The 22080-nt window shown below is 32.5% G+C and overlaps 1 protein-coding gene across 2 annotated transcripts in view; it reads left to right on the top strand.

Moving 5' to 3' along the window:
- The first annotated feature begins 224 nt into the window (after positions 1 to 224).
- Positions 225 to 22080, top strand: part of LOC150103763 (cellular tumor antigen p53-like) — a 357156-nt gene continuing 335300 nt past the window's right edge. The window contains exons 1-2 of one of the 2 annotated variants that reach the window (XM_090396534.1): positions 225 to 278; positions 6012 to 6066. In XM_090396534.1, the coding sequence (XP_090252660.1) occupies positions 232 to 278; positions 6012 to 6066 (102 nt within the window). In that variant the 5' untranslated portion in view covers positions 225 to 231. Of the gene's footprint in view, positions 279 to 6011; positions 6067 to 22080 lie in introns of those variants that run through there. The other variant, XM_090396535.1, reaches the window with a different exon arrangement.

Raw genomic sequence — 22080 nt, forward strand, 5'->3', positions numbered from 1 at the left:
TGGCAAATTGACTTTCCAATATGGTTGGATAAATGGTAGACTACTGTACATTGTTGGTCATTTCTGAAGCAAAGCAAATTTGTGATGGTCGCATTTTCTTGTTCAGGTCTAATTTAGCATCAGTATTATAGCAGAATCTGTGGCTGGAATTATTGAACTTGTACAAATTAAAAGGAGCATAGTTTATGTATATAATTTCTTTTTCTTTAATTTTCAGTGTACACAGGTCAGATGGACAACTTCTATGATCTTAGTTGGAGCCGTGAGCTGCTTGATTGGTAAGTAAATAAGATTGTTCTAATTGTTGTCTTTCTATTAATATAGAACATTCCATTATAGATGGCATACACAAGTCCATTTGTTAGCAATTTTATATATACATCAGGGACGAATATTCCAGGTGTGCAGGGTGTGCAGTGCTCATCTATGAAATATCAGTATTACTGATATTATGTTTTTGCATTTATTCCATTTAAAGACTCCCCTAATTATTTACTGGCTTCACATGATTCCTAAAATTAAATACGAGATACTAATGCTTCATTGCCCTCATGAAGAGGGCAATGATTAGTGCTTCATGAAAAGGGCACTTTTTAACGCATAAACATTGCATTCCGTTCGCATTAATAGCCCAGGTATGCTTTCAAAATACATACACCTTTGAAAAGATGTAAAGAGGGCGCAGTGGGTCAAATTTTTAGCGTTCTAGTAGTTTTAACCCGCTGAGAATGTGAGGCTGGGTGAGCTCTGAGACAATAATGCCTAGGGGGCTGTGATTGGTTATTTTGTCAACCAATCCAATTGAACATTGTCATTTGTCATGAGTTGCTGTTTTTGTTTTCTGAGTTTCATCTGTTATGCATGTGTGAATTGTGAACTAATGGTAAGCAAGCTTTTATATATAATATAGACAAGTTTTTAATATATAATTTTCCATAAATTTGTAACTTTTTTGACCCATATTTACAATAGGGAAACAGTGTTGACGATATACTGAATGTCCTGTTTTCTGCCAGAACTTTTCTGGATTGTATGATGTACTATGAGGTAAGCCTCGTCCTCTTTTTCCAAATTTTCAGAGCATGCACAAAGATGCAAAAACTTAGTAGTATATGAGACACTTCTCTATTTCACAGTACAATACAGTAGAATGGTTAACTGGATGTGAAGTGAAGTCGACTTTTGTTGACCTTGTTTATTATTCTCCAGAGAGAAAGGCATTTGGAATAAGCATGGATATTCTGACCTTAACCATTTAACAGCAGCAGTGCAAAAACATGAGTGCTCCCAATCACATGTTCAGTTATTATTAAATCTCAAGATGTTTGGAAAACAAAGAATTGACACTCATCGACAAACAAAGAACAATTTAAGTTAGCTGTCATAATGAACAGGTAAAGAAAAATAGTCTTTTTTTTCTTTACCTGTTAATCTTTTTAAAATAGAGACATCTTAAAACAATTAATTGATGCTGTATGCTATTGGCTAAGCAAGGGCTTCCTTTGATAGATCATGATGAGTCTGAAGATTCAACTAATCGAGGAAATTGTATAGAATTTTGAAATGTGCTTCATAAGTATGATCCACTTTTAGACAGTCATTTAAAGGATTCAACTGTATTTCAAGGAACTTCTTCCACAGTACAAAATGATATCATTAGTGCTATATCTGATGTGGCTAGAGAGGCTATAAAAAAAGAAATTGCTGCTGCTACATTTGTGACCATTATTCTGGATGGAACATCTGATGTCATGTCAAAATCGCAGCTATCAACTGTTCTGTTTTGTACGTAACGGGCAAATACATGAAAGCTTCATCGGATTTACAGACGTAACTGATGATAGAATGTCTAGTGGTCTTTTTAAACATGTAAAGAGAGTTGAGGAATTTAATATCAAGGGCAAGTTAGTCGGCCAAACTTATGATGGTGCCTGTGTAATGGAAAGAGGGTATATATTGATGACTTACAGAAGAAATTGCTTACCTTTAGCAATATTTACACATTGCTATGCCCACATTTTGAATTTAGTTCTTAAGCAAAGCCTCTCAAATATCAAGGAATGTAGATTGTTTTTCCAAATTATCAGTGCATTGGCAGCATATTTTTATAAATCATCGAAAAGAATAAATGCTTTGCAAGATTTTTGTTAGTAAAAAATTACCCTCCGTCACACCAACCTGATGGAACTTTACTTCCCGTTTAACATAGTAAAACATCACAGAAATCAACTCATTGAATTTTTTGAACACATAGTGGAGAATTCTGGGGAATGGGACGTGGATGTTGCAATCAAAGCTCGTTGTTTTTTTTTTTTTTTTTTTTTGCATTTCTTGAAAGATTTTTGAGTAATTTTGTTGCATAAACAAATTTTATAAGATGATTTGCTGCTCCATCAAACTGCATGTATTCCTGTCAGGCTTAAATGAATCACCCAATCAACATTATTAGCTCGTTGGATTAGCCTCTCCCTATGGTTTTTAACTGAACTACTAAATGTATTAGTGGCTGTTTATTATTGGTTACTTATTTATACTTTATAAACAAATCTCTTTTCCTTTCCTAATGTTTTTTTTTTTTTTTTTTTAATTATGCCATCGTAAATTCACTTATGTTTAGACTTTCTAGGATCACATGCTATTCATTCTATCCAGCAACTTATGGGACACACATAACAAATGTCAATTATCAATAATTCATTTGCCATTAATGAAAGTATTTCTACTCGCACTTATTCTTTACTCTCATTTCCCATTCTCAGGGTCGTCGTCAGATTAGATCGTGCCCTGAGGCAAACAATTAAATATCGCCCCTGATGGTTTATAAGATAAAAATATAAGAAAATCTCCAATTTCTAATTTGTTTTTTATTACAAGAGAAACATTAATGCAAAATGATTACATAATAATATTAATTAAATGTTTGCTCTACAGGGATATCGCACAATAAAAGTGTTTATAATCTCTTCTAAATTTAAATTATAAGCTATGTCCACCTCTATCAATATAGTTGCTAGACTAACCAATCTTTCTTGGATCATTGCTGTTTGCAAATAATTTTTAATCAGTTTAAGCTTGGAAAAACTTCTTTCTGCACTTGCTACTCTAACAAGAATTGTTAGCGTAGCAATGCCTCCTATTGCAATATGGCTGAACCAGCACCCTTATTAAGCCGTGCCGTCAGGCAGGCTGCCTCTATGCTACACTGTCGATGGTACTGCCCATTCTCACATGTCTTATAAATGATGGTCCAAATGTTTTCACCTTTGAGTAATTCAGATATACCAACCAAATAGAGCATTCTCCTTCATTGTTTTCTAATAAATCCTAAAACAAACTGATTGTTCTCCCACTCTACACAGATTTGATTACAATTAATTGATAAATGAAAGTATTCAAAGTTATCCTACAATTAATTGCATTGGGCCAATTAAGATGAGTGCTGATGCACTGTGCACTCTCAAAACTTTCATACATCGATAAAAATGCAATCACATGGTCAAATTGATGCGAATTTTGTACCATGGATTGCATAACCCCCACGACTGCTGCACAACCAGCCGAAACGGGCACACGACGCCACTTATGTATATATATTATTTTTGAGGATGCTGTTTCTGTGGTGTTCTTGTGACTTATATCGAATTGTTTCTAAAATAAACTATACCAAAAAAAGGAATGCATTACTTAATTTCATGAAAAACTGAATATGTACAGCAGAGATTCTGTTTAACTTTATTCAGCAAAAGTCACTTAACTAGGTTCATGAGGATCTCTGTCCTGCTTTTTATATAGGCAAAAAAAAAATTGATAGAACACAATTATTTATTTATTTAGTTTTATTTTTTAAGTCAGAGATTTTATGTTAATATTAATATAAACACCTGTGTTAATATTAATATATAAACCAATATTGGAAAGAGCTAATGAAAAGTAATTGCAAAAGAAATATTCTCAAATATTCAAAGGAAATGTTTATCAATTTAAAAAAAAAAAAAACATTCAGCAACAGCACATACAAAAACAGTGCATTGTAAGTCAAGTGGTGAATAATAGCTAATCCTAATATTACCTTAAGCTTAGACATACTGGTGGAATGGATGAAAAATATAGAAGACTGGAACTATCTCTCATATGAGGAATGCAGCAGAATAGGACATGGCAGAAACACATGGTAGTTGATCTCCTTGAGGAGGAAGACTGGCAGGACAGACACACTAGCCCATACATCCGCATACTTTTACCACCACCACCACCACCTAATCCAAAAACTAGGCGTAGTTAGTATCTTCGTAAATTGAGCTATAACAATATGTCCTGATGAGCAAGTACTTAAGAATGGATTACAAATTATAATTTGTAAACCATTCTTCAGTCTTTAACTATTTAATTATTAGTTAAACATTTATAAACAATGACTAGCAAAAGAACAGTCAATAAAGTTCTCCACAAGATTGCAAAAAATAAGCAGAATTTGTGTATAACTTTTAATGCCCTCATTAATGTGGCAATTGTGCACGGGCTTATGTTTAAACTAGATGTTACTCTAACACAGCAGTTGGGGTAGCATTATGTTAAAAATAGTCTCCACTATTTTGACATAATGCATAAATAACTAATGTCATAACAATTCACTGTGTATAGGGACTTCTTCCAAATTAGATTTCATCTGTTTTTTGCACTTTTCCAGTATTTTATTTATTTATTTCTCTAAGTAGTGGTATTAAACTTACTGATTCTGTTATTTAAAACAAGCAGAAAAATTCCTTCTTTTTAAATATCAGAATCAATGATTCATATGAGACTAATTAAAAAAAAAGAATGAGCCAGTTAAATATTCATAAAAACATATATCAAAATGGAAACAGGTAACAACAGCACAAGCACATGCCAAAACAGTGTATTGCAAACCACAATAGGTCATAACAAGTATTCATATTCAGTCTGTGGAATATTGTTACCCTATCTCAATGTGGGCCCCAAAAAAGTTCAATTATGTTTACTGGAAAATGAATTCGGACTGTCTTTTGGATAGCAGAAGTGTCATTCATCAGAATTCTATGGCGATTGGACAACAATGACTTCACAAAATTTGTGAAGACTCTGAGAAAGTTGAAACAACAAATTAATTGTATTTGTGCTGAGGAAAACCATTACTTTTGCAACTAGACAATGTGAGACTGCACATGAGTGTGTTCACTTCAGTGGAAGAGATTGAATTTTAACATCTTCCCAATAACCCAGACTTGGCTCAATTGAACTTCTAGTTATTACCTAAATTGAAGGCATCTAAAGATTATCCATTTTAAAATGATGAATAGATCAAAGTAGAGGTGTGATGGTTTTGAAAAACTTATATGTTGAAGAGGAGGGAAATTATGTTGAGAATTGATTTTATTTTTCATTTTGCTGACGTAATCTCTTGGTGTGTGTGTGTGGTAGCATTACTTTCAGAATGTTCCTCACAGCATTATTAAGGGCCTTAGTGATAAATACATACATACTCAAAATTACTACATATTTAGTTTGTTTATTTATTAAATTAAGTAATGCATTCTCTTACTATTGCACCAAATAGTTTGACATTAATGCTGTTAAAATTGGAAATTTAAATAGAAATATTGTTTTGTAACTATAAGAAACATCAGATTTTACTAAGAACTGCTATAGTCTAATGCTTTTCTGTGCTAAATAGCAGTGTTTTTCACATTTATAGTTTCTTAACCTTTGCATTTTGAATTACTTGGTTTAATATTAATTTATTGTTAACAGAGTATCTGGTTGAAACAGATTCCCTATAGTCAAACCTCATTTGTAGTAGTCTTCATTGTAATACATAATATATATATATATATATATAATATAATTTTTTTTATATATATTCTACATAATACTACATATTACATATTATACTATATGTCTATATATCTATGTACTAGATCTGTTACATGTGTGTGTGTGTGTATATATATATATATATGTATGTGTATATATATATGATATTGTTGTTAAAGTTGGGCTGAACAAGATGGTGATTGGAATTTGACAACAATCCTGGAAAATAATCAGGTAAATATTTTTTTTCTTCTCTCTCTTAGCAGAATATTACTCGAGATATAAAGAATGATCTGAATAGATAGAGGCATAAGTACCATGTTTGATGGAGAGAGAACTTTAGATAGGACCAACAGAAACTGAGGGCTTACTGAAAGCTTTTTTTTTTCTCCTGCCAAAAAAAAGTACTTATGCCACTGTTTATAGAACCTTTTCTTCAAATAAAATTGTTTAAAGTTCATTTTGAAAAATCTAATTGAATTTGAGTTAATGCCAAAATAAAATTACTTTTTTGTTGACATCAAATTCACATTACTCAGTTTAGAAATAAAAGGGTTATCCTTTGAAGAAGCCAACTCATATTTATCTTATACAGTGCTTTGAAGAAAGTGAATTTTTCTTTGATGATAGTTACGTGTCTTAATTTAAATAATTTCATATTTAAAATATTAATATTAGCTTCCACTATGATCCTTGAAAGAAGCATAAAATTAAAACACCCATGAAGATATTTAAATTATGAAATCAAAACAAAATTATATATTTATTCATTGTAAAGTTTCACATGAATTTTGTCAAGAGGATAAAAATAATCCATTAAAATATATTGTTATAGTATGTCTAGTATTTTTATTTAAAAAAAACAAAAAAACTTTAAACTTAGTTTATCATTAATAAGTAATAGATTTTTTGCTTGGACGATTTGTTGTCACACTTCTCCCTTTTATATCGGAAGAAACAAGGAACACTACAGTAAGAATACCCAATAAATTACTGATCAAGAAGTTTAGAAGAAGAGATGTACAAAGTTGCAAAGAAATTTGATCTAAGGCATTATTTCTGGCTTTGTATTCATTTACTTTAGTTTCTTTGAAGAAGTCTCAAACTTAGGGAGACTGCATTGTAATGAGTCATTTTTATTTAAGTTGATATAGTACGCCCACACTTTGCAGAGCTCCACTTGGCTTTTTGCCAAGAATAGTTGATTCATGCTGAAGAGGAGAAAGAAATGAAGGATGTACGAATTGGTCGCCAACATGCGAAATCACATGCTTTCTTGTCTGTCGCTGTACTAGTTTAAAAAACTATAATGTTCGTAAAATAAAAGCTAAATTTTACGATCTGTAATAATAAACAAAGTCATCCCAGAAGATGGATTGATTACCCTATTATCGGAATGGATTCTCCTTTTTGCGACATGCGCAGAAGTGTCGAAGGGTCTCGAATCTGTGGGCATACTGTATTGTTCTCATTACTACTACTGACTTCTTGAAGTTTTTTAAAGAAAAACTTCACAGTGTTCAAGTTAATGCTAGTTGAATTGATGAAGTATCAGAAATATTGTTAAAATTAAAGTTGATTTTATGTACGATAAATTTAGTTTAATCCTTTATCCAAGTGTGAGCAAACAAAGTTTGCGCCTGAAAGTATCTTCAGGACTGGGGTAAGGTGGGACAACACCAGGGCACTCCTTGCAAGGTGGAGCAAGCTACCAACACTCCTATCTCAGTATCTCCCATAATGCAAAACACATCTCCTTGAGGATATGTCTAATGTTATGCATTAAGGGAAGGGCCACAACCCAGACTAGTTTCGACATTTATTGAGGTCTCTTCAGTGGGAGCCAGGCCCAAGTGGAGATACCAGGCAGAAGCATTAGCAGGTCATCTTTACCTATAGGAGTTGCCAAATGGTGTGCTACCCTTTTTTTAATAAATTACTCTGGATTTAGAGAAAGATGTTGAAAGTTTATTTTTCACTTGGTTAGAGTATAATAAATTTAGGTTAATCCTTTATCCAAGTGTGAGCAAACAAAGTTTGCACCTGAAAGTATCTTCAGGACTGGGGTAAGGTGGTACATTACCAGGGCACTCCTTGCAACCACCTTGGGACCCACCTTACCCCAGTCCTGAAGATACTTTCAGGTGCAAACTTTGTTTGCTCACACTTGGATAAAGGATTAAACTAAATTTATTATACTCTAACCAAATGAAAAATAAACTTTCAACATCTTTCTCTAAATCCAGAGTAATTTATTTAAAAAAGGGTGGCACACCATTTGGCAACTCCTATAGGTAGAGATGACCTGCTAATGCTTCTGCCTGGTATCTCCACTTGGGCCTGGCTCCCACTGAAGAGACCTCAATAAAGGTTGAAACTAGTCTGGGTTGTGGCCCTTCCCTTAATGCATAACATTAGACATATCCACAAAGAGATGTGTTTTGCATTATGGGAGATACTAAGATAGGAGTGTTGGTAGCTTGCTCTACCTGCAAGGAGTGAGTGCCCTGGTGTTGTACCACCTTACCCCAGTCCTTAAGATACTTTCAGACGCAAACTTTGTCTGCTCACACTTGGATAAAGGATTAAACTAAATTTATTATACTCTAACCAAGTGAAAAATAAACTTTCAATGATTTTATGTACAACTTCAATTTACTGTTCTTAAAATGTTACTTGTAGATTGTATGCGTTTTGTGATTAATAACATCTCATCATACATTTCTGGTACTGTTTTTCAGCAATCATTTATATGCTCATTTTGTAAGGTTGTATTTCTCTTGTATGTTTTATATAGCTTTTTCTCAACTAGAAGGAGCTGAGAGGGGATCCTTTATTCAGTTGCAAGTTTTGTGGGTTTACAACAAATGTACATTATACATTTTTTATAATCACTCGTTAATCTAAATAACTATGATTTTATTTCACTTTCTTTGTTTTTTTGTTTTACTAACCTGGAACCCTTTCTCTTGATCAACTGGAAACTTTTGGTTCAATATTTAAGCCTTAGGCCACTTGAATTAAAATGTTCAGCCATAATCATTTAGATGGAAGTGGTCTATCTTATTCTAAGAAAATAACTGATTAGCTGTTGATATTTTTTTAATTGCAGAAATTCTTTGCATGTAGCATTGCAACAGACGTTTCTTATATGTGTATATTCTCCTGGAAAGTAATCTCCAAATCACTATTTAGGTAAAATGTTTTCGTAGCAATTGGAGCAAATAATGTTATTTGTTCTTTGGTTGTAACTACCCCCAGTTCTAATCTAGGAAACAAAGAGCATTTAGAAGGCTTTTTCCACTGATCATGATGATTTATTTAATGAAGTCTAACAGGGAGGTAGTAGGATTTTTTTTCTCACAGAAACCTGTTTATCCTCTTGCAAAATACAAATAGCTTGAGAACATCGATGATTGATAAACCGATATACACCTGTTAGGCATTTTCTTTAAGTGATGTGGTTGGGATTAAGTAGCGAGCACATTCATAGAAATATCCAGCATTAATATCATAACAGTTTAGATTAGTACAGACATGAAAAATATTTTATTTGAAATAGAAACAGCTTATTGCTTATGTAAGCAAATATCAAATTCTCTGGAATATGATAAATTAATTTTATTATCTTTGTTTAATTGGTTTTTGATTATTTTTGTGCCTATTTTTGATCTCCCTCATCTACCATACAGAATTCTAATGTTAAGTATGATACAAGTACCTGGTTCTTTTTTTCTTTTTTTTCTAATAGGGTTCAGATACTGAACCTTATTGGAAAAATAGGGTTTCCTATTTTTCCAATTGTTGAAACTGGTAATATCGAACTGTAAGCATCTAAACAGATTTCAGAAGGCACAATTGAAGCTACTGGCCCAGTGGATTATTTTTGTAATTCGATTGGATGCATGCTCACAGTTGGATTTGAACCCAGGCAGAAAATGGGTTCATATCCCACCGTGGGTATGGACTTTTGCGAATTAATTGTCTTACTCATTCTCTTTGGAAAGGTATCTATAACTCTGCCACTTCTTTGTCTTCTAGTAGTGATTTCACTCCAAAAACTCATTATGGTATGGAATGACCATTGCATTTGTGGATGTTAAAAATAGGGAAGTTAGAAACTTGAAGAGCTTTTGCTGGCATAGTTGCAAAACTTATAATACTTGCTAAATGCTAGGTTCAAGTTCTGCTGAGGCATTTGTTATTTAGATTGTGAATCTCAAAGATATGCAAAGTGAATTTGCATATCTTTGTGAATCTAAAGATACACATGTATCTTTAGTAGGTACAAAAAAATGCTTAAAGCAAGGATCTTTATTATCACTATCTTTTAAATAAGCTAAATATACTAAAAAAAAATGTGGGTGCATTGTAAAAGACAAAGTACTTTATGTTGTTTCCAAATTAAAAGCATTTTTGTTTATTTGATGTCTACAACAGTGTCACTTCATATCCACAGTGAGATTTCCTCAATGCAGATGTCTACCTGTGGCATAGTATAGTGGTATAAACTCTCACAGTTTGCTTAATCTGCTAAACACAGGATAAAATCTACTTAAACATGGGATAAACAACTATTATTTATCCATTTATACTAAATAAACATTTAATCTATTGCTTCAGATAGTGGACACTGTTCACTTGATGAATTCTGATGAAAACTGGAATTTAGGATCATTACTAAAAATTGTCAAGCCATTTTTCACTTAAAACTTTTTAGTAATTTAAATCATGCAAAATGATAGCAGTTATATGCTAAAGTATTTACCAAAAGCATAAAATGTTTAGTATGCAACTGAAACGGGAAAATTGTTTTGATAAAGAATGACATCATTTCTGTAAGAGTGCATTTATTATCATAGCACTTGCTTGGTCATGAAGTATCCATGTGGCAGATTAGAAAATAGCTTTTTTCACTTAAAACTTTTTAGTAATTTAAATCATGCAAAATGATAGCAGTTATATGCTAAAGTATTTACCAAAAGCATAAAATGTTTAGTATGCAACTGAAACGGGAAAATTGTTTTGATAAAGAATGACATCATTTCTGTAAGAGTGCATTTATTATCATAGCACTTGCTTGGTCATGAAGTATCCATGTGGCAGATTAGAAAATAGTTTTTGACTCTTCATTGGTGCTGAAGTCATAAGATATTTATGGTGTACGGGGGGGGGGGATGACCAGAAAGAGAATTACACTTGGGTTTGAAATCATGTTTTGATCTTTCATAGGTAATAAGTATATAGATTCATTTTTTCTTTTCATATAAGCTATTCAACTCTGACAGGATGGAATTTATTGAAATTCAGTATCCTTACAGAAAGTTGTCAAGTCATGTCAATTTTTGTTTCATTCAGGGCTATTTTCAGAGCAAAATTTGTCAATAATATATTGCAAAAATTCCACTCTGACTGAAGTATAATAAAATACAGTATTTAGGATGTAGATAAGAACATGTCACTTGGTTCATTTTTGATTCCATTTGGATTAATTTTATTAAAGGACTGATTTGAATTGATAGTAATCATTCTAAAAACACTAACATGAGAGAATTTAATGAAATTTATTATTTAGGATTTTGATTGAGTCATTTCAGTTATGGCTTCAAATTGGACCATTTGTAGTGGCAAAATGAGTTGAACATACGAATATAGTTTATGAAACTCTGATTTTATATTTGACACATTCATCAGTTTTTTTTTTTTTTACAAACATGCCACCATTCAGCAGCCTTCTTTAAATGCTATAAATTTGTCCAAATATCATGATAGTTCTTTCCAAAATGTTGAAAAGAATTGTCATGCCTTTGGAAAAATTCATCTCTGAAGAAACATCAACTCTATGTAAACAATTACAAGAGGCTGTTAGCACAATGTATATTTGATTACATGTATTTCTGTATTTGTTTACTTCAGATTTGATATCTGTGGTCTATTCTTTGGACAGTTATTTCTAACCATGCATTCAGATTCATGTGTTAAAATTGGAATACTATTTTTTAAGTTACTTACCAGTAATGTTTTGTTTTGGCTGATTTATTTCTTGCTTCTTACCATACTAAGCTTAATTATTCCATTTGTTTCCATATTTAATTTGCCATCTTCACAAAACATTTTAACTACACTCTTAATAGTGAACTTATAAAAACATTTCATATTTTTACTATTTAGGTAGCCAGAGTGTAAATCTGTTTTATAGGTTTACTTTGAGAATGCAGTTAATATTTTGTGTTTTCTTGCCCATTTTCAGAGTTCTAGTCAAAAGACTAGAACTCTAGGCATTACTTCGTTTTTTTTTAGTTCCTCTGTAACTATCGTACAGATGATATAAAAAAAAGGAACAATAACATTTTCTGTAACATTTTTATATTGGAATATTGTGCTAATCATGACCAGTTCATGTCTCAAGCAAAAATTTAGTGAGTATTCATTGTTATTATTAGCCTTACCTTTCTCCCCATATTTTCCTTAACATTTCTATATATCTGGAATTCATTTTACTCTGACATTTAGGTCTCAGAAAGAAAAAAAAAACAGTTTTTTTCTTTATGTTGACTGCATTCTTTAAGTACTTGAAACATTCTTCTATACTAGAATCTTCTGAAAGACCATAAACACAAATGTCTCATTGTCCACTTCCCATTTTAAAACTGCTCATCAATCTGTTGGAAATCAACTCCTATTCAAAAAAAAATTATCTTCATGATAATATATCCACAATGAATCACGAAGGGTAAAGATAAAGAAAAAAATTGTTTAATGATCCAGATTCCTATGCTGTATAGCATGCATCATCAGAATTAAATTGTAAATTTGGAGGGGGGGAAAAGTCTTAAACTAGATGGTAAACATCATGTTGAAATATCAAAACATAGTTTATTGTTAAGTTATGCTATGTAAATTCTATAGCCCAGTTCACCTGGTTTCACAGCTTTTTTTTTAGGATTTTTAATGAATGTTCACCAAAGGTAGTTGCAAAATAAGACCTTGGTTTTATGTAAAGTACTCTGAAAGAATGGCTACAATGTTTAAACTATCAACCATATTTTGCAAAGGACATTGTATGTTTCAGCATGTATACACGCAACACACATACTACAAAGTTGAAATTTCTTTACTTTACACAAAAGTAAAGTAAAGTCAGTAGTTTTATCCATTTTCATCCTGCTCAGTGCTATGTGAATATTACATCCTTTTCAGTTCCTTTGTGCACTCTAGTACAGAGGAACTAAAAAAGGAACAACATTTTATGCAACATTTTTATGTTGTAGTAGTCATGACTATAGTTTACATCTCAAGCAAAAAATTTAGTAGTTGTTCATCTTTATTATTAGCCTTTCTTTTCTTTTCTTTCCGTATTTTCATGTAACATTTCATATATCTGGAATGCATTTTATTCTGCCGTTTAGGTCTCCAACAAAAACCAGCTTTTTCTCTGTTGCCTACCTTCTCTAAGTACTTGAAACATTCTTCTGTACTAAAAGCTTCTTAAAGATCATAGGCACAATTTCCCATTTTGAAACTGCTCATCGTTCTGCTTGAAATTTACTCTGATTCGAGAATTTTATCTTCATGATAATATATATATATATCCAGAATTAACTATGAAAGCAAAGATAAAGAAAACATTGTTTAATCAGCTATTTCCTATGCTCTGGTATACATTACGAGGGGTAACTTGTAAATTTGAGGGGGGGGGACCTTTTATTAACAGATTGATTTCTAAAATAACAACTGCCATACATAGAATTGTCTTGTGATCTTAAATATCATGTTAAGATATCAAACATGTGGCTCATTGCTGAAATATGTTATGTAAATATCATAGCTTAGTTCATAGCTTTTTAGATCTTCAATGTATGCCAACCAAAGTTGTTTAAAATAAGACCTTACAGCAAATTGGACAATGTTACACTCACTGGCTTCTTTGAATTTATGCACATGCTATTGAATTCAGTACATGGCATTTTCATGAGTTGTCAAATACCTGGTATTTTTCATTGTTTGTACGAATTGGCCTAAGAAAACAAAGAACAAGTTTTGTCTAAACATCCAGATTATTCCACGGATATATGATGCACCTAAATTCACAAGGAAGGTAGTCCACAAAGACTGATTATGGATGCCAGTCAAATATTTAGCAAAACCCCTGATTCTGTATTTAGAAAAAATCATTTTTCCCTACATGAAGATTTTGAAGGATTTCATCAGCAAAATTAAGAATATACAGTGGTATCTCGCTAATCTAAACTAATAAAAACCATGCTCGTTCAGATTAGCGAATTTTCCCCCAAAGAGACAACAATAACTAGCTTTTAAGACAAAAATAATGAGGTTCTAATGGTACATCAATTTAATTCTGTTAAAAAATGAAGTATCTGATAGAAAAAAAAGCTACTATACTGTAATATAAAACTTAAAAAATAATTCAGTACACAAGTTTATTTTAGTAAAAAATTTAGTTTGTATATACCTGTATTTTTGAGGATTCTGATTTAATAAAATTGCATAGTTCAGTACATAACTTAATTGGGGTAAAAAATATCACTTCCTTGTACACAATACAAAAAAAGTTTCGCAAAATAACACACAAAAAGTTTTTTATTTTTTTTTTTTGTAAAAAATGTCTCGCTGATTTTCTTTTGCTTCTTGGAAGCTAAACTTTTCAAATGCGTCTTCTCGGAGCTGCATTAGCAATAAAATTTTGTGGAATGGCGTATCATTCTGCTTAGCCCATTCTATACACATATTAAAACTGTCAACTGCCTCTTGATGTTTTACTTTTTTTTTCTTCAAGTTCTTTATCGTCATAATCATCTTCTAATTCATTCTGTAGCATCATATTTATAATTTCAGCATCTGATTTGATTTCAAATTCACTTTTGGGTTCTACCTGTAATCCATTCCGTAATATCTGTTTGTGAAATTTCAACATCTAGATTTATATTTTTAACCAAATTATGCACGTTTGAATTTCCTCTTTTTGTGTATCACTGTAGTTATACTGTATTGTAATAATAAGAAATAAATAATAATTATTAAATAAAAATAATAGCACGCAAAATAATATAATAAATAAAACTTTTTTTTTCTTTCAAAGCACAGTTCGGATTACTGGAGGGTTCGGATTATCAAGATACCACTGTAATATATATCCTTAAATCCAATTCAACATAAGGATATAAATTTAGATCAAATTTAGATTTCATCAGAGGATATAGATTTAATCAAAGAATATTTAGATCAAAAAATATCTTCTGGAGATTGGATACACCATAACAAGTTTTTTATATAACCAGTGTTCTGAGATAAAACACCATACCATTATTAGAGGGTATTTTTCTGCCAGACACCATGAAACTTTTCAAACATTGCCTACACAACATGTTCTTTAAATCTGTAGATTTTGTCTACAAATAGACGAAGGCCTTGCTATTGGAGCTTCAATTTCTCCAATTATTTAAATAGAATTGTTTGAAAAGACAGCTCTTGAAAAATATCATACAATAAAATAAGGAAGATATTGTTGATGTATCTAAAATATGGCTTAGATACATCAACAACATCTTCCTTATCTGGCTGAGTTCCAAAGAAACTCTTAGTTGTTGTTCTAACTGCAGTCATCACAACAGACTATTTTTTGCAGTACACAGAAAAAATTCAATACTTGAAGATATTTACATGCTACTTCACACCATCATCCAGCCTAAAAGCAAGGTGTCATAAAAATACTTGAGGACAGACCATTCACAGTAATCTGTGACAAAAACAAAGGCAGCAGGAAATAGTTTACCTCAGAAGTATTCTGAAAGAATGGCTACAATCTTATAACTGTCACCAACATTTTGCAAAGGCCTTTGTGTATTTCAGCAAGTATGCAGACACACACCAACCATAAAGGTGAAAATTCTTTACTTTACATAAAAAATGTCACCTGCAAGATAACAAACAGTAAAAGATTAAAGTTGCCTTCATACCAATGACAAAGTCTCCATACTGAGGTCACTCAAGCAGTCTTATTCATCAGTTAAGAGACAGGAGGATATAAAATTTTTTGTATATTCACTATTGGTTATTGGACAGATGGATTGATCAAGAGATTGTTACATGAAAGAACATATTCACGATGTGGAAAAAATGGTTGGTGCATAAATCTGGCCTGGCATTTCATTCCATCCTTTTTGTTGTATTCTTAGTAACAAATATTCGAAATATTCTTAGTAACAAAATATGCGAGTTACCAAAATACTGGATATTTTGGCAACTCACAAGATAGCTATTGAACTCAACATACAGCAATGTGCAGAAATTCAGACCAACTGCTGAAATGTCATGTTGTCCAGCTGAGTAAAACAGAAAACCAAGATCTTATTTTAAACCAACTTTGGTCAGCATTCATTAAAGACCTAAAAAGCTGTGAACTAGGATATGATAATGATATTTACATAATGAGCCATGATGTTTGTAATCTAGTTAAAAACTGTTTTACCTATGGGAGGTTTTAGAAATCAGTATGTTAATATACGTTTTTTTTTTTCTTTTTTTTTTCTTTCAAATTTGCAATTTAATCTTTATGATGAATGCCCATCAGCATGATGAAAACTGGTCTACTCCCTGTGGTTCTTCATACTTGAATATATATTATTGGGATAATTTGCACCACCAAGCTTCATGTCCAATTATCTTCATGTTTGGTGTTGAATACTGTAGTTATTCTCCCCTTTCTTGATCTCCAATGTTTGAATTAAATATTATTTTATATTTATTATTTAAAAAAGATTTACCTGCTTTAGTCTTCTTAGTCTCACTAGCACAAGGTATGCTGATATGGTATTTCTGCAATTCTTTCGTTAGCTCAACCTGTTTGCCATTAATACTTCTTCTTTGATGGTGATACAGTTCTGTTGAGTTTAAGGCTGTTCCAGCATGTTTTTCAGTGTTCACTGATGAAAACACTGGGGGGCCTTTTAAACAGTCAGCATATCTGGTTATGGTGTATACCTTTATAATAGATATACAGTTTTATCCAATGCAGAATACCCATTCAAGTGCACTCTTGGTAACAGGATAATTAACATATTAATTTTTATGGCTATTTTCGTTTAGGAGTACCCCTTTTTTGTAATGTCATTGGCTTTTTACTCAATTTTTAGGACATTATTACTGATGTTTTAAAGACTGATACATAAAGAATATACGGGAAGAATAATTTTGGACATACCTTTATAGAATGTTCCTGGTTGTCTTCTTATTCAGCACCAGATGTCGCTGAATAAGAAGACAACTCCCCCCCCCCCAATTTTCTATTTTTTTACCTTCTTAAAGCCTGGGTTTTAAAAGTTGGCATACCTTTTGCCACACTTGCAACAATTCTCCCACATCTCTCTCTCTATCTCCACATTTCCAATCCCCCATTTCCTTTCAGTCATACTTCAGCAGTAATACAAATGTATATCGCCAAAAAGAAGACAACCAGGAACATCATACAAAGTTATGTCCAAAATTATTCTTCCTATATATTCTTCATGTATCTATCTTTAAAACATCAGTAATGCCCTCAAAATTGAGTAAAAAGCCAATGACATTATAATAAAAGGGGTACTCCTAAACAAAAATAGCCATAAAAATTAATATTTATTTAGAGGAGTAACATAGAAATCTTTCCAGAAATAATACCTATAATTAACATATAATTTTGTTAGATGTTTGAAAACTTGGACTTGAATACTTATTTGTCCAGAAATATGCATATGAAGTACTACCAAACAGCGGGTTTTTAACTTAGTGTAATAGCAGTAAGTATATACTGAGTTTTAATACCAGAATTACAGTTTTATTTTAAATTTCTATTTCTCCCTAAACTTTTTACACACTTTTCCACTTTTAGCAAAAATATTTTTATTCATTTCCTGTTTCATTATGATTAAATTCCAAACTAATTAACAGGTAAGATAATTCTCCCTTTAATAGTACTTATTATTCTGTAATGATTAAGCTTGTATAAAAGTCTTAAGGGGATGAGCCTTAAGAAAATTTAAATATTTATGTTACTAATAATATTTCCAAAAGCTGTAAGACAATTCCGAAAGAGAATTTTGATAGTTGAGCTAGTTTCATTTCATTCTAAGTATTTTTTAACATATTAAGAATTTTCCTATTTATTAAATGAAGAATCTTCTTATTATATTGTATTTTCAGCACTGAATACAGTAATATTCTTTCTGCTAGAGTTAATGAAAAGTGTTTTTAAATCTAAACTTTTTTCTTGTTGTCTTATCTAGAAAGTGCCTTTCTTAACTTTCTTCAAGCACTGTATATACTTCTAGATTTCAAATAACACAAAAATATTTTCTAATTTAGGAAATTGAAGTTTTTGTCCCTACTGCATCCAGAGGTGCAGCATGTTTATGTCCTTACAAATTGGAAATATCTTAATTACAATCATTGTAAAGGACCTGATGGATGGTGAGCAGAGCGAGTGTGCCGAGCACAAGTTGAATACAAGTGAATTGAGGGCAAGGGGATGAAGAAAAAGTTGGTGTAAAATAAAGCACAAATGTGTTGATAAGATCAATGCATCTGCTCTAATGAAAGCTCATACAGTAGCAGAAAAAAACGAATTAACCGATATATATGTGCGTGTGCTAATTTAGTACATAATCCAAACAGAGACATGGGATGGAAAGTCCAAATAATTACTGATCATCTGAAAAGTATAAATTTTATATATCACTTGAGAATGATTTTTTGTAAATATATAAAGAGGATATCTTAGCAAAATGTGCAAAAAGAACTAACAAAAGTCATCTTATTTTGTATGGATATAATAGATCCTGGTAAAAAGTTTTTATTTTCAAAATTTATTTATTTTTTAATGTGACTCCCACCCACAAAAAGTTGTAAAGCATGGGTGAGCTATTTAGATGAGGCATTTACTCACTTTAAAATACATTGAAATAAACCCTGAAAATTTAAAAGTTTTCAGGGTTTAAATAGCATTCATGAAATTATTTGGGGGGGGGGGTTGCAAAAACTGTATCATGAAGTAAATGTCACATTGATTACCTGTCTGCATTTGTTATCTTTATCCTCTCTAGAATGTACCCTTGGTGGGTAGTACAACATGCTATTTTAGCCTTCTTATTCTTAATGTGCTTTTATGCTTTGGGTGGACTAAGGATTTTAATCATTTTTTATATGGCCTAGAAACTCTGTTCTAGAGATCAAACAGAATTTTTGAGCCACTTCAGGTCTCCAGTAAGCAAGAAAACTGTGTCATATTAGGCAATGAAATCTCTCGACTGAAAGCCATCACAGACATCCGTGGCTAGGTTTGAACCTGTGACCTGTTGGTTGGAGAGCAGATATATTAATCACATGGGCCATCCAGGCCAGCTAATTATCAAAGTTGATTTGATTGTTCCTCATATAAGCATACAGAACTTTTCTGAAAAATCTTGATTCACTTATGATTTTTCATGTTATATTGTTGCGTTGGCATTGGTGTAGATGATGATGATGGTAGTTGCAGTTCATTATTGTTGGTGGATTTGAGTGGTGGAGACGGAGAGTTGTGAAGTAGGTGCTCTCCCTCGATGAGTCTTTGGACTCCCTGGAGGTGTCACGTAATAATAATAATAATATTGTTCCATAGAAGGAGTAGCCATAGTATTCAACACAAAATACGAGGCTAATCTTCTTGAATGGCAGTCAGTCTCAAGTAGAGTAATGTGGGCAAATATGAGAATGGGGAACTGGACAATGAGACTTATTTGTGCCTATGGTCCTACAGAAGGTTCTACTAAGGTAGAAGTGGAGGAATTTTTTGAGGCTTTAGAAAAAGCAACTGACACAATGAAAAAGGAAAAGTTGGTCCTTGTTGGGGATCTAAATAGTAGAGTAGGAAATGATTGTGAGACATACAAAAATATTTTGGGAAAATTTGGAGAAAAGAGCAAAGCTAATAATAATGGCAAATATCTGTTGGATTTCTGCTCAGGACATGGACTGGTTATTACTAACACCATGTTCCAACATAAAAATGTGCACAAATTCACATGGAGAGAAGAGGCTAGGAATAAGAAAAGTCTCATTGACTATGTTATTGTTGATAGTGATGTTTTCTCCCTGGTGCAGGACACCAGAGTGTACAGAGGATTTGAAATTGGAAGTGATCACTATTTAGTCTTGAGCAGGATAAAATTGAATTTCATATTGAAAAGAATAACATGTAAGAAAGTTTTAAAGCGAATAAAAGTTGAGCAGCTCTCAGATGTAAACTGTAGACTAAAATACAGAAATATTATTGAAAAGAAAATGAAAGAGTTTGAGAACAGGAATCAAACCTTGGAGATTGAGTGGCAAACTCTGAAGGAAACATTGATTGATTCTGCCAGAGAGGCATGTGGTGAGGTTGTCTGTAAGGATAAAAAAATCAGAACTCCCTGGTGGACACAGGAAGTTAAAGAGGCAGTGAAGGAAAAGAAGAAAGCATATCAAAAGTTCCTGGCAAATAAGTCAGCTTTTACTCTTACAGAATACAGAGACAAATGTAAGAAAGCTAAACAGTGTGTAAAACTAGCTAAACAAAAGTCATGGGAGGACTTTGGCAAGAATATAGAAAATAAATATCAAGAAGGTGGCAAAATATTCTGGAGGTTGTTGAAGAAGCTTAGGAATGGAGGAAAGAGTGCTGTAAAAGGAATTAGAGATGATAAAGGTGAAATGAAAACAGGAGAAAAAGATATCCTTGAAGTATGGAGTAATTACTTTGAAAAACTGCTAAATGAAACAAGCAGTGATGACAGCACAGTGATAAAAAACACTGACCAGGCATGCAGTCAGGAATACATATCCATACTTGAAGTAGAAAAAGCCATCAAAGGCTTGAAATGTGGAAAGGCAGCAGGAGTAGATGATATTCGACCAGAAATGCTGAAGTTTGGTGGTATAAGAGTCTTACAGTGGCTGCACTGCATAGTTCAGAAAGCCTGGACAGAGGGACGAATTCCCGATGATTGGAGTAGAGCTCTCATAGTACCCATATATAAAAAGGGAAATAAAACTGAATGTGAGAATTACAGAGGTATTTCCCTACTGAGTGTTCCTTGCAAGATCTATGCAAGTATACTTGAGAAACGGTTGAGAAGAATTGTGGAAGAAAAGCTTGGTGAAGAACAAGCTGGATTCAGGCCAAATAGAGGCTGTCAGAATCAGATCTTCACTTTACGACAAATAGTCGAGAAAGCATGGGAATATAACAAAGATCTGTATTTAAGTTTTGTCGATTTGGAAAAGGCATATGACAAGGTGCCAAGAGAGAAGCTATTCAATACGCTGCAGTTATATGGTGTCAATGGGGCATTATATCAAGCAATACTTAGTCTTTATTTGAGTTGTGAGTCAGCAGTTAGAATTGAAGGAAGTACAGGAAGATGGTTTAATGTTAAATCTGGTGTGAGACAAGGATCTACATTATCCCCTCTGTTATTCATTATCTATATGGATCACATTATGAAGGAATGTGGTATTAAACCTGATATCAAAATTGGAGATGTTAATGTCAGCTCTTTGCTTTATGCGGATGATGTTATACTTGTAAATAAATCCGCTACAAGTCTGCAAGATTCTCTGACTAAATTGAATAGCTGCTGTAATAGATATGGTATGAAGGTCAGCAATAAAAAGACAAAGACAATGAAAATAGGCAGAATCATTGAAAATGTCAACTGTGTTGTGAATGGAGAACCTGTGGAACAAGTAAAACATTTCAGCTACTTAGGCACAATTTTTACTGAAGATGGTAAACTAAATATAGAAATAGACAACAGAATCAGCAAAGCTGGTATCGTGGGAAGTCAATTGAATAAATTCATATGGAATAAGAAAGAAATTAGTCGGAACACTAAATTAGCTGTATACAAGACTGTGTTCAAACCAATTTTAACTTATGGATCTGAGAGCTGGGTCAGAAGTAACACACTTGACCAAAGACTAGAGACCGCAGATATGAGAGTCCTGAGAAAGATTAGAGGCGTGAACAGATGGCATCAATGGCAATATCATATTAAAAATGAGGATATTAGGAAAGAACTTGACATTGTCAGCATCCAGGAATGCGTTAGCAGAGCTAATCTCAGATGGTATGGTCACTTAAATAGAATGGGAGAGGAAAGATTAGCAAAACAAGTGTTCTCTACCAGGTTGGCAGGAAAGCGACCCAGAGGAAGACCAAGATATCGGTGGATT

This window comes from Typopeltis vanoorti, chromosome 8 (assembly GCF_054136105.1).
Source record: "Typopeltis vanoorti isolate ZY-2024b chromosome 8, IOZ_Tvanoo_1.0, whole genome shotgun sequence".
Lineage (NCBI taxonomy): Eukaryota > Metazoa > Arthropoda > Arachnida > Uropygi > Thelyphonidae > Typopeltis > Typopeltis vanoorti.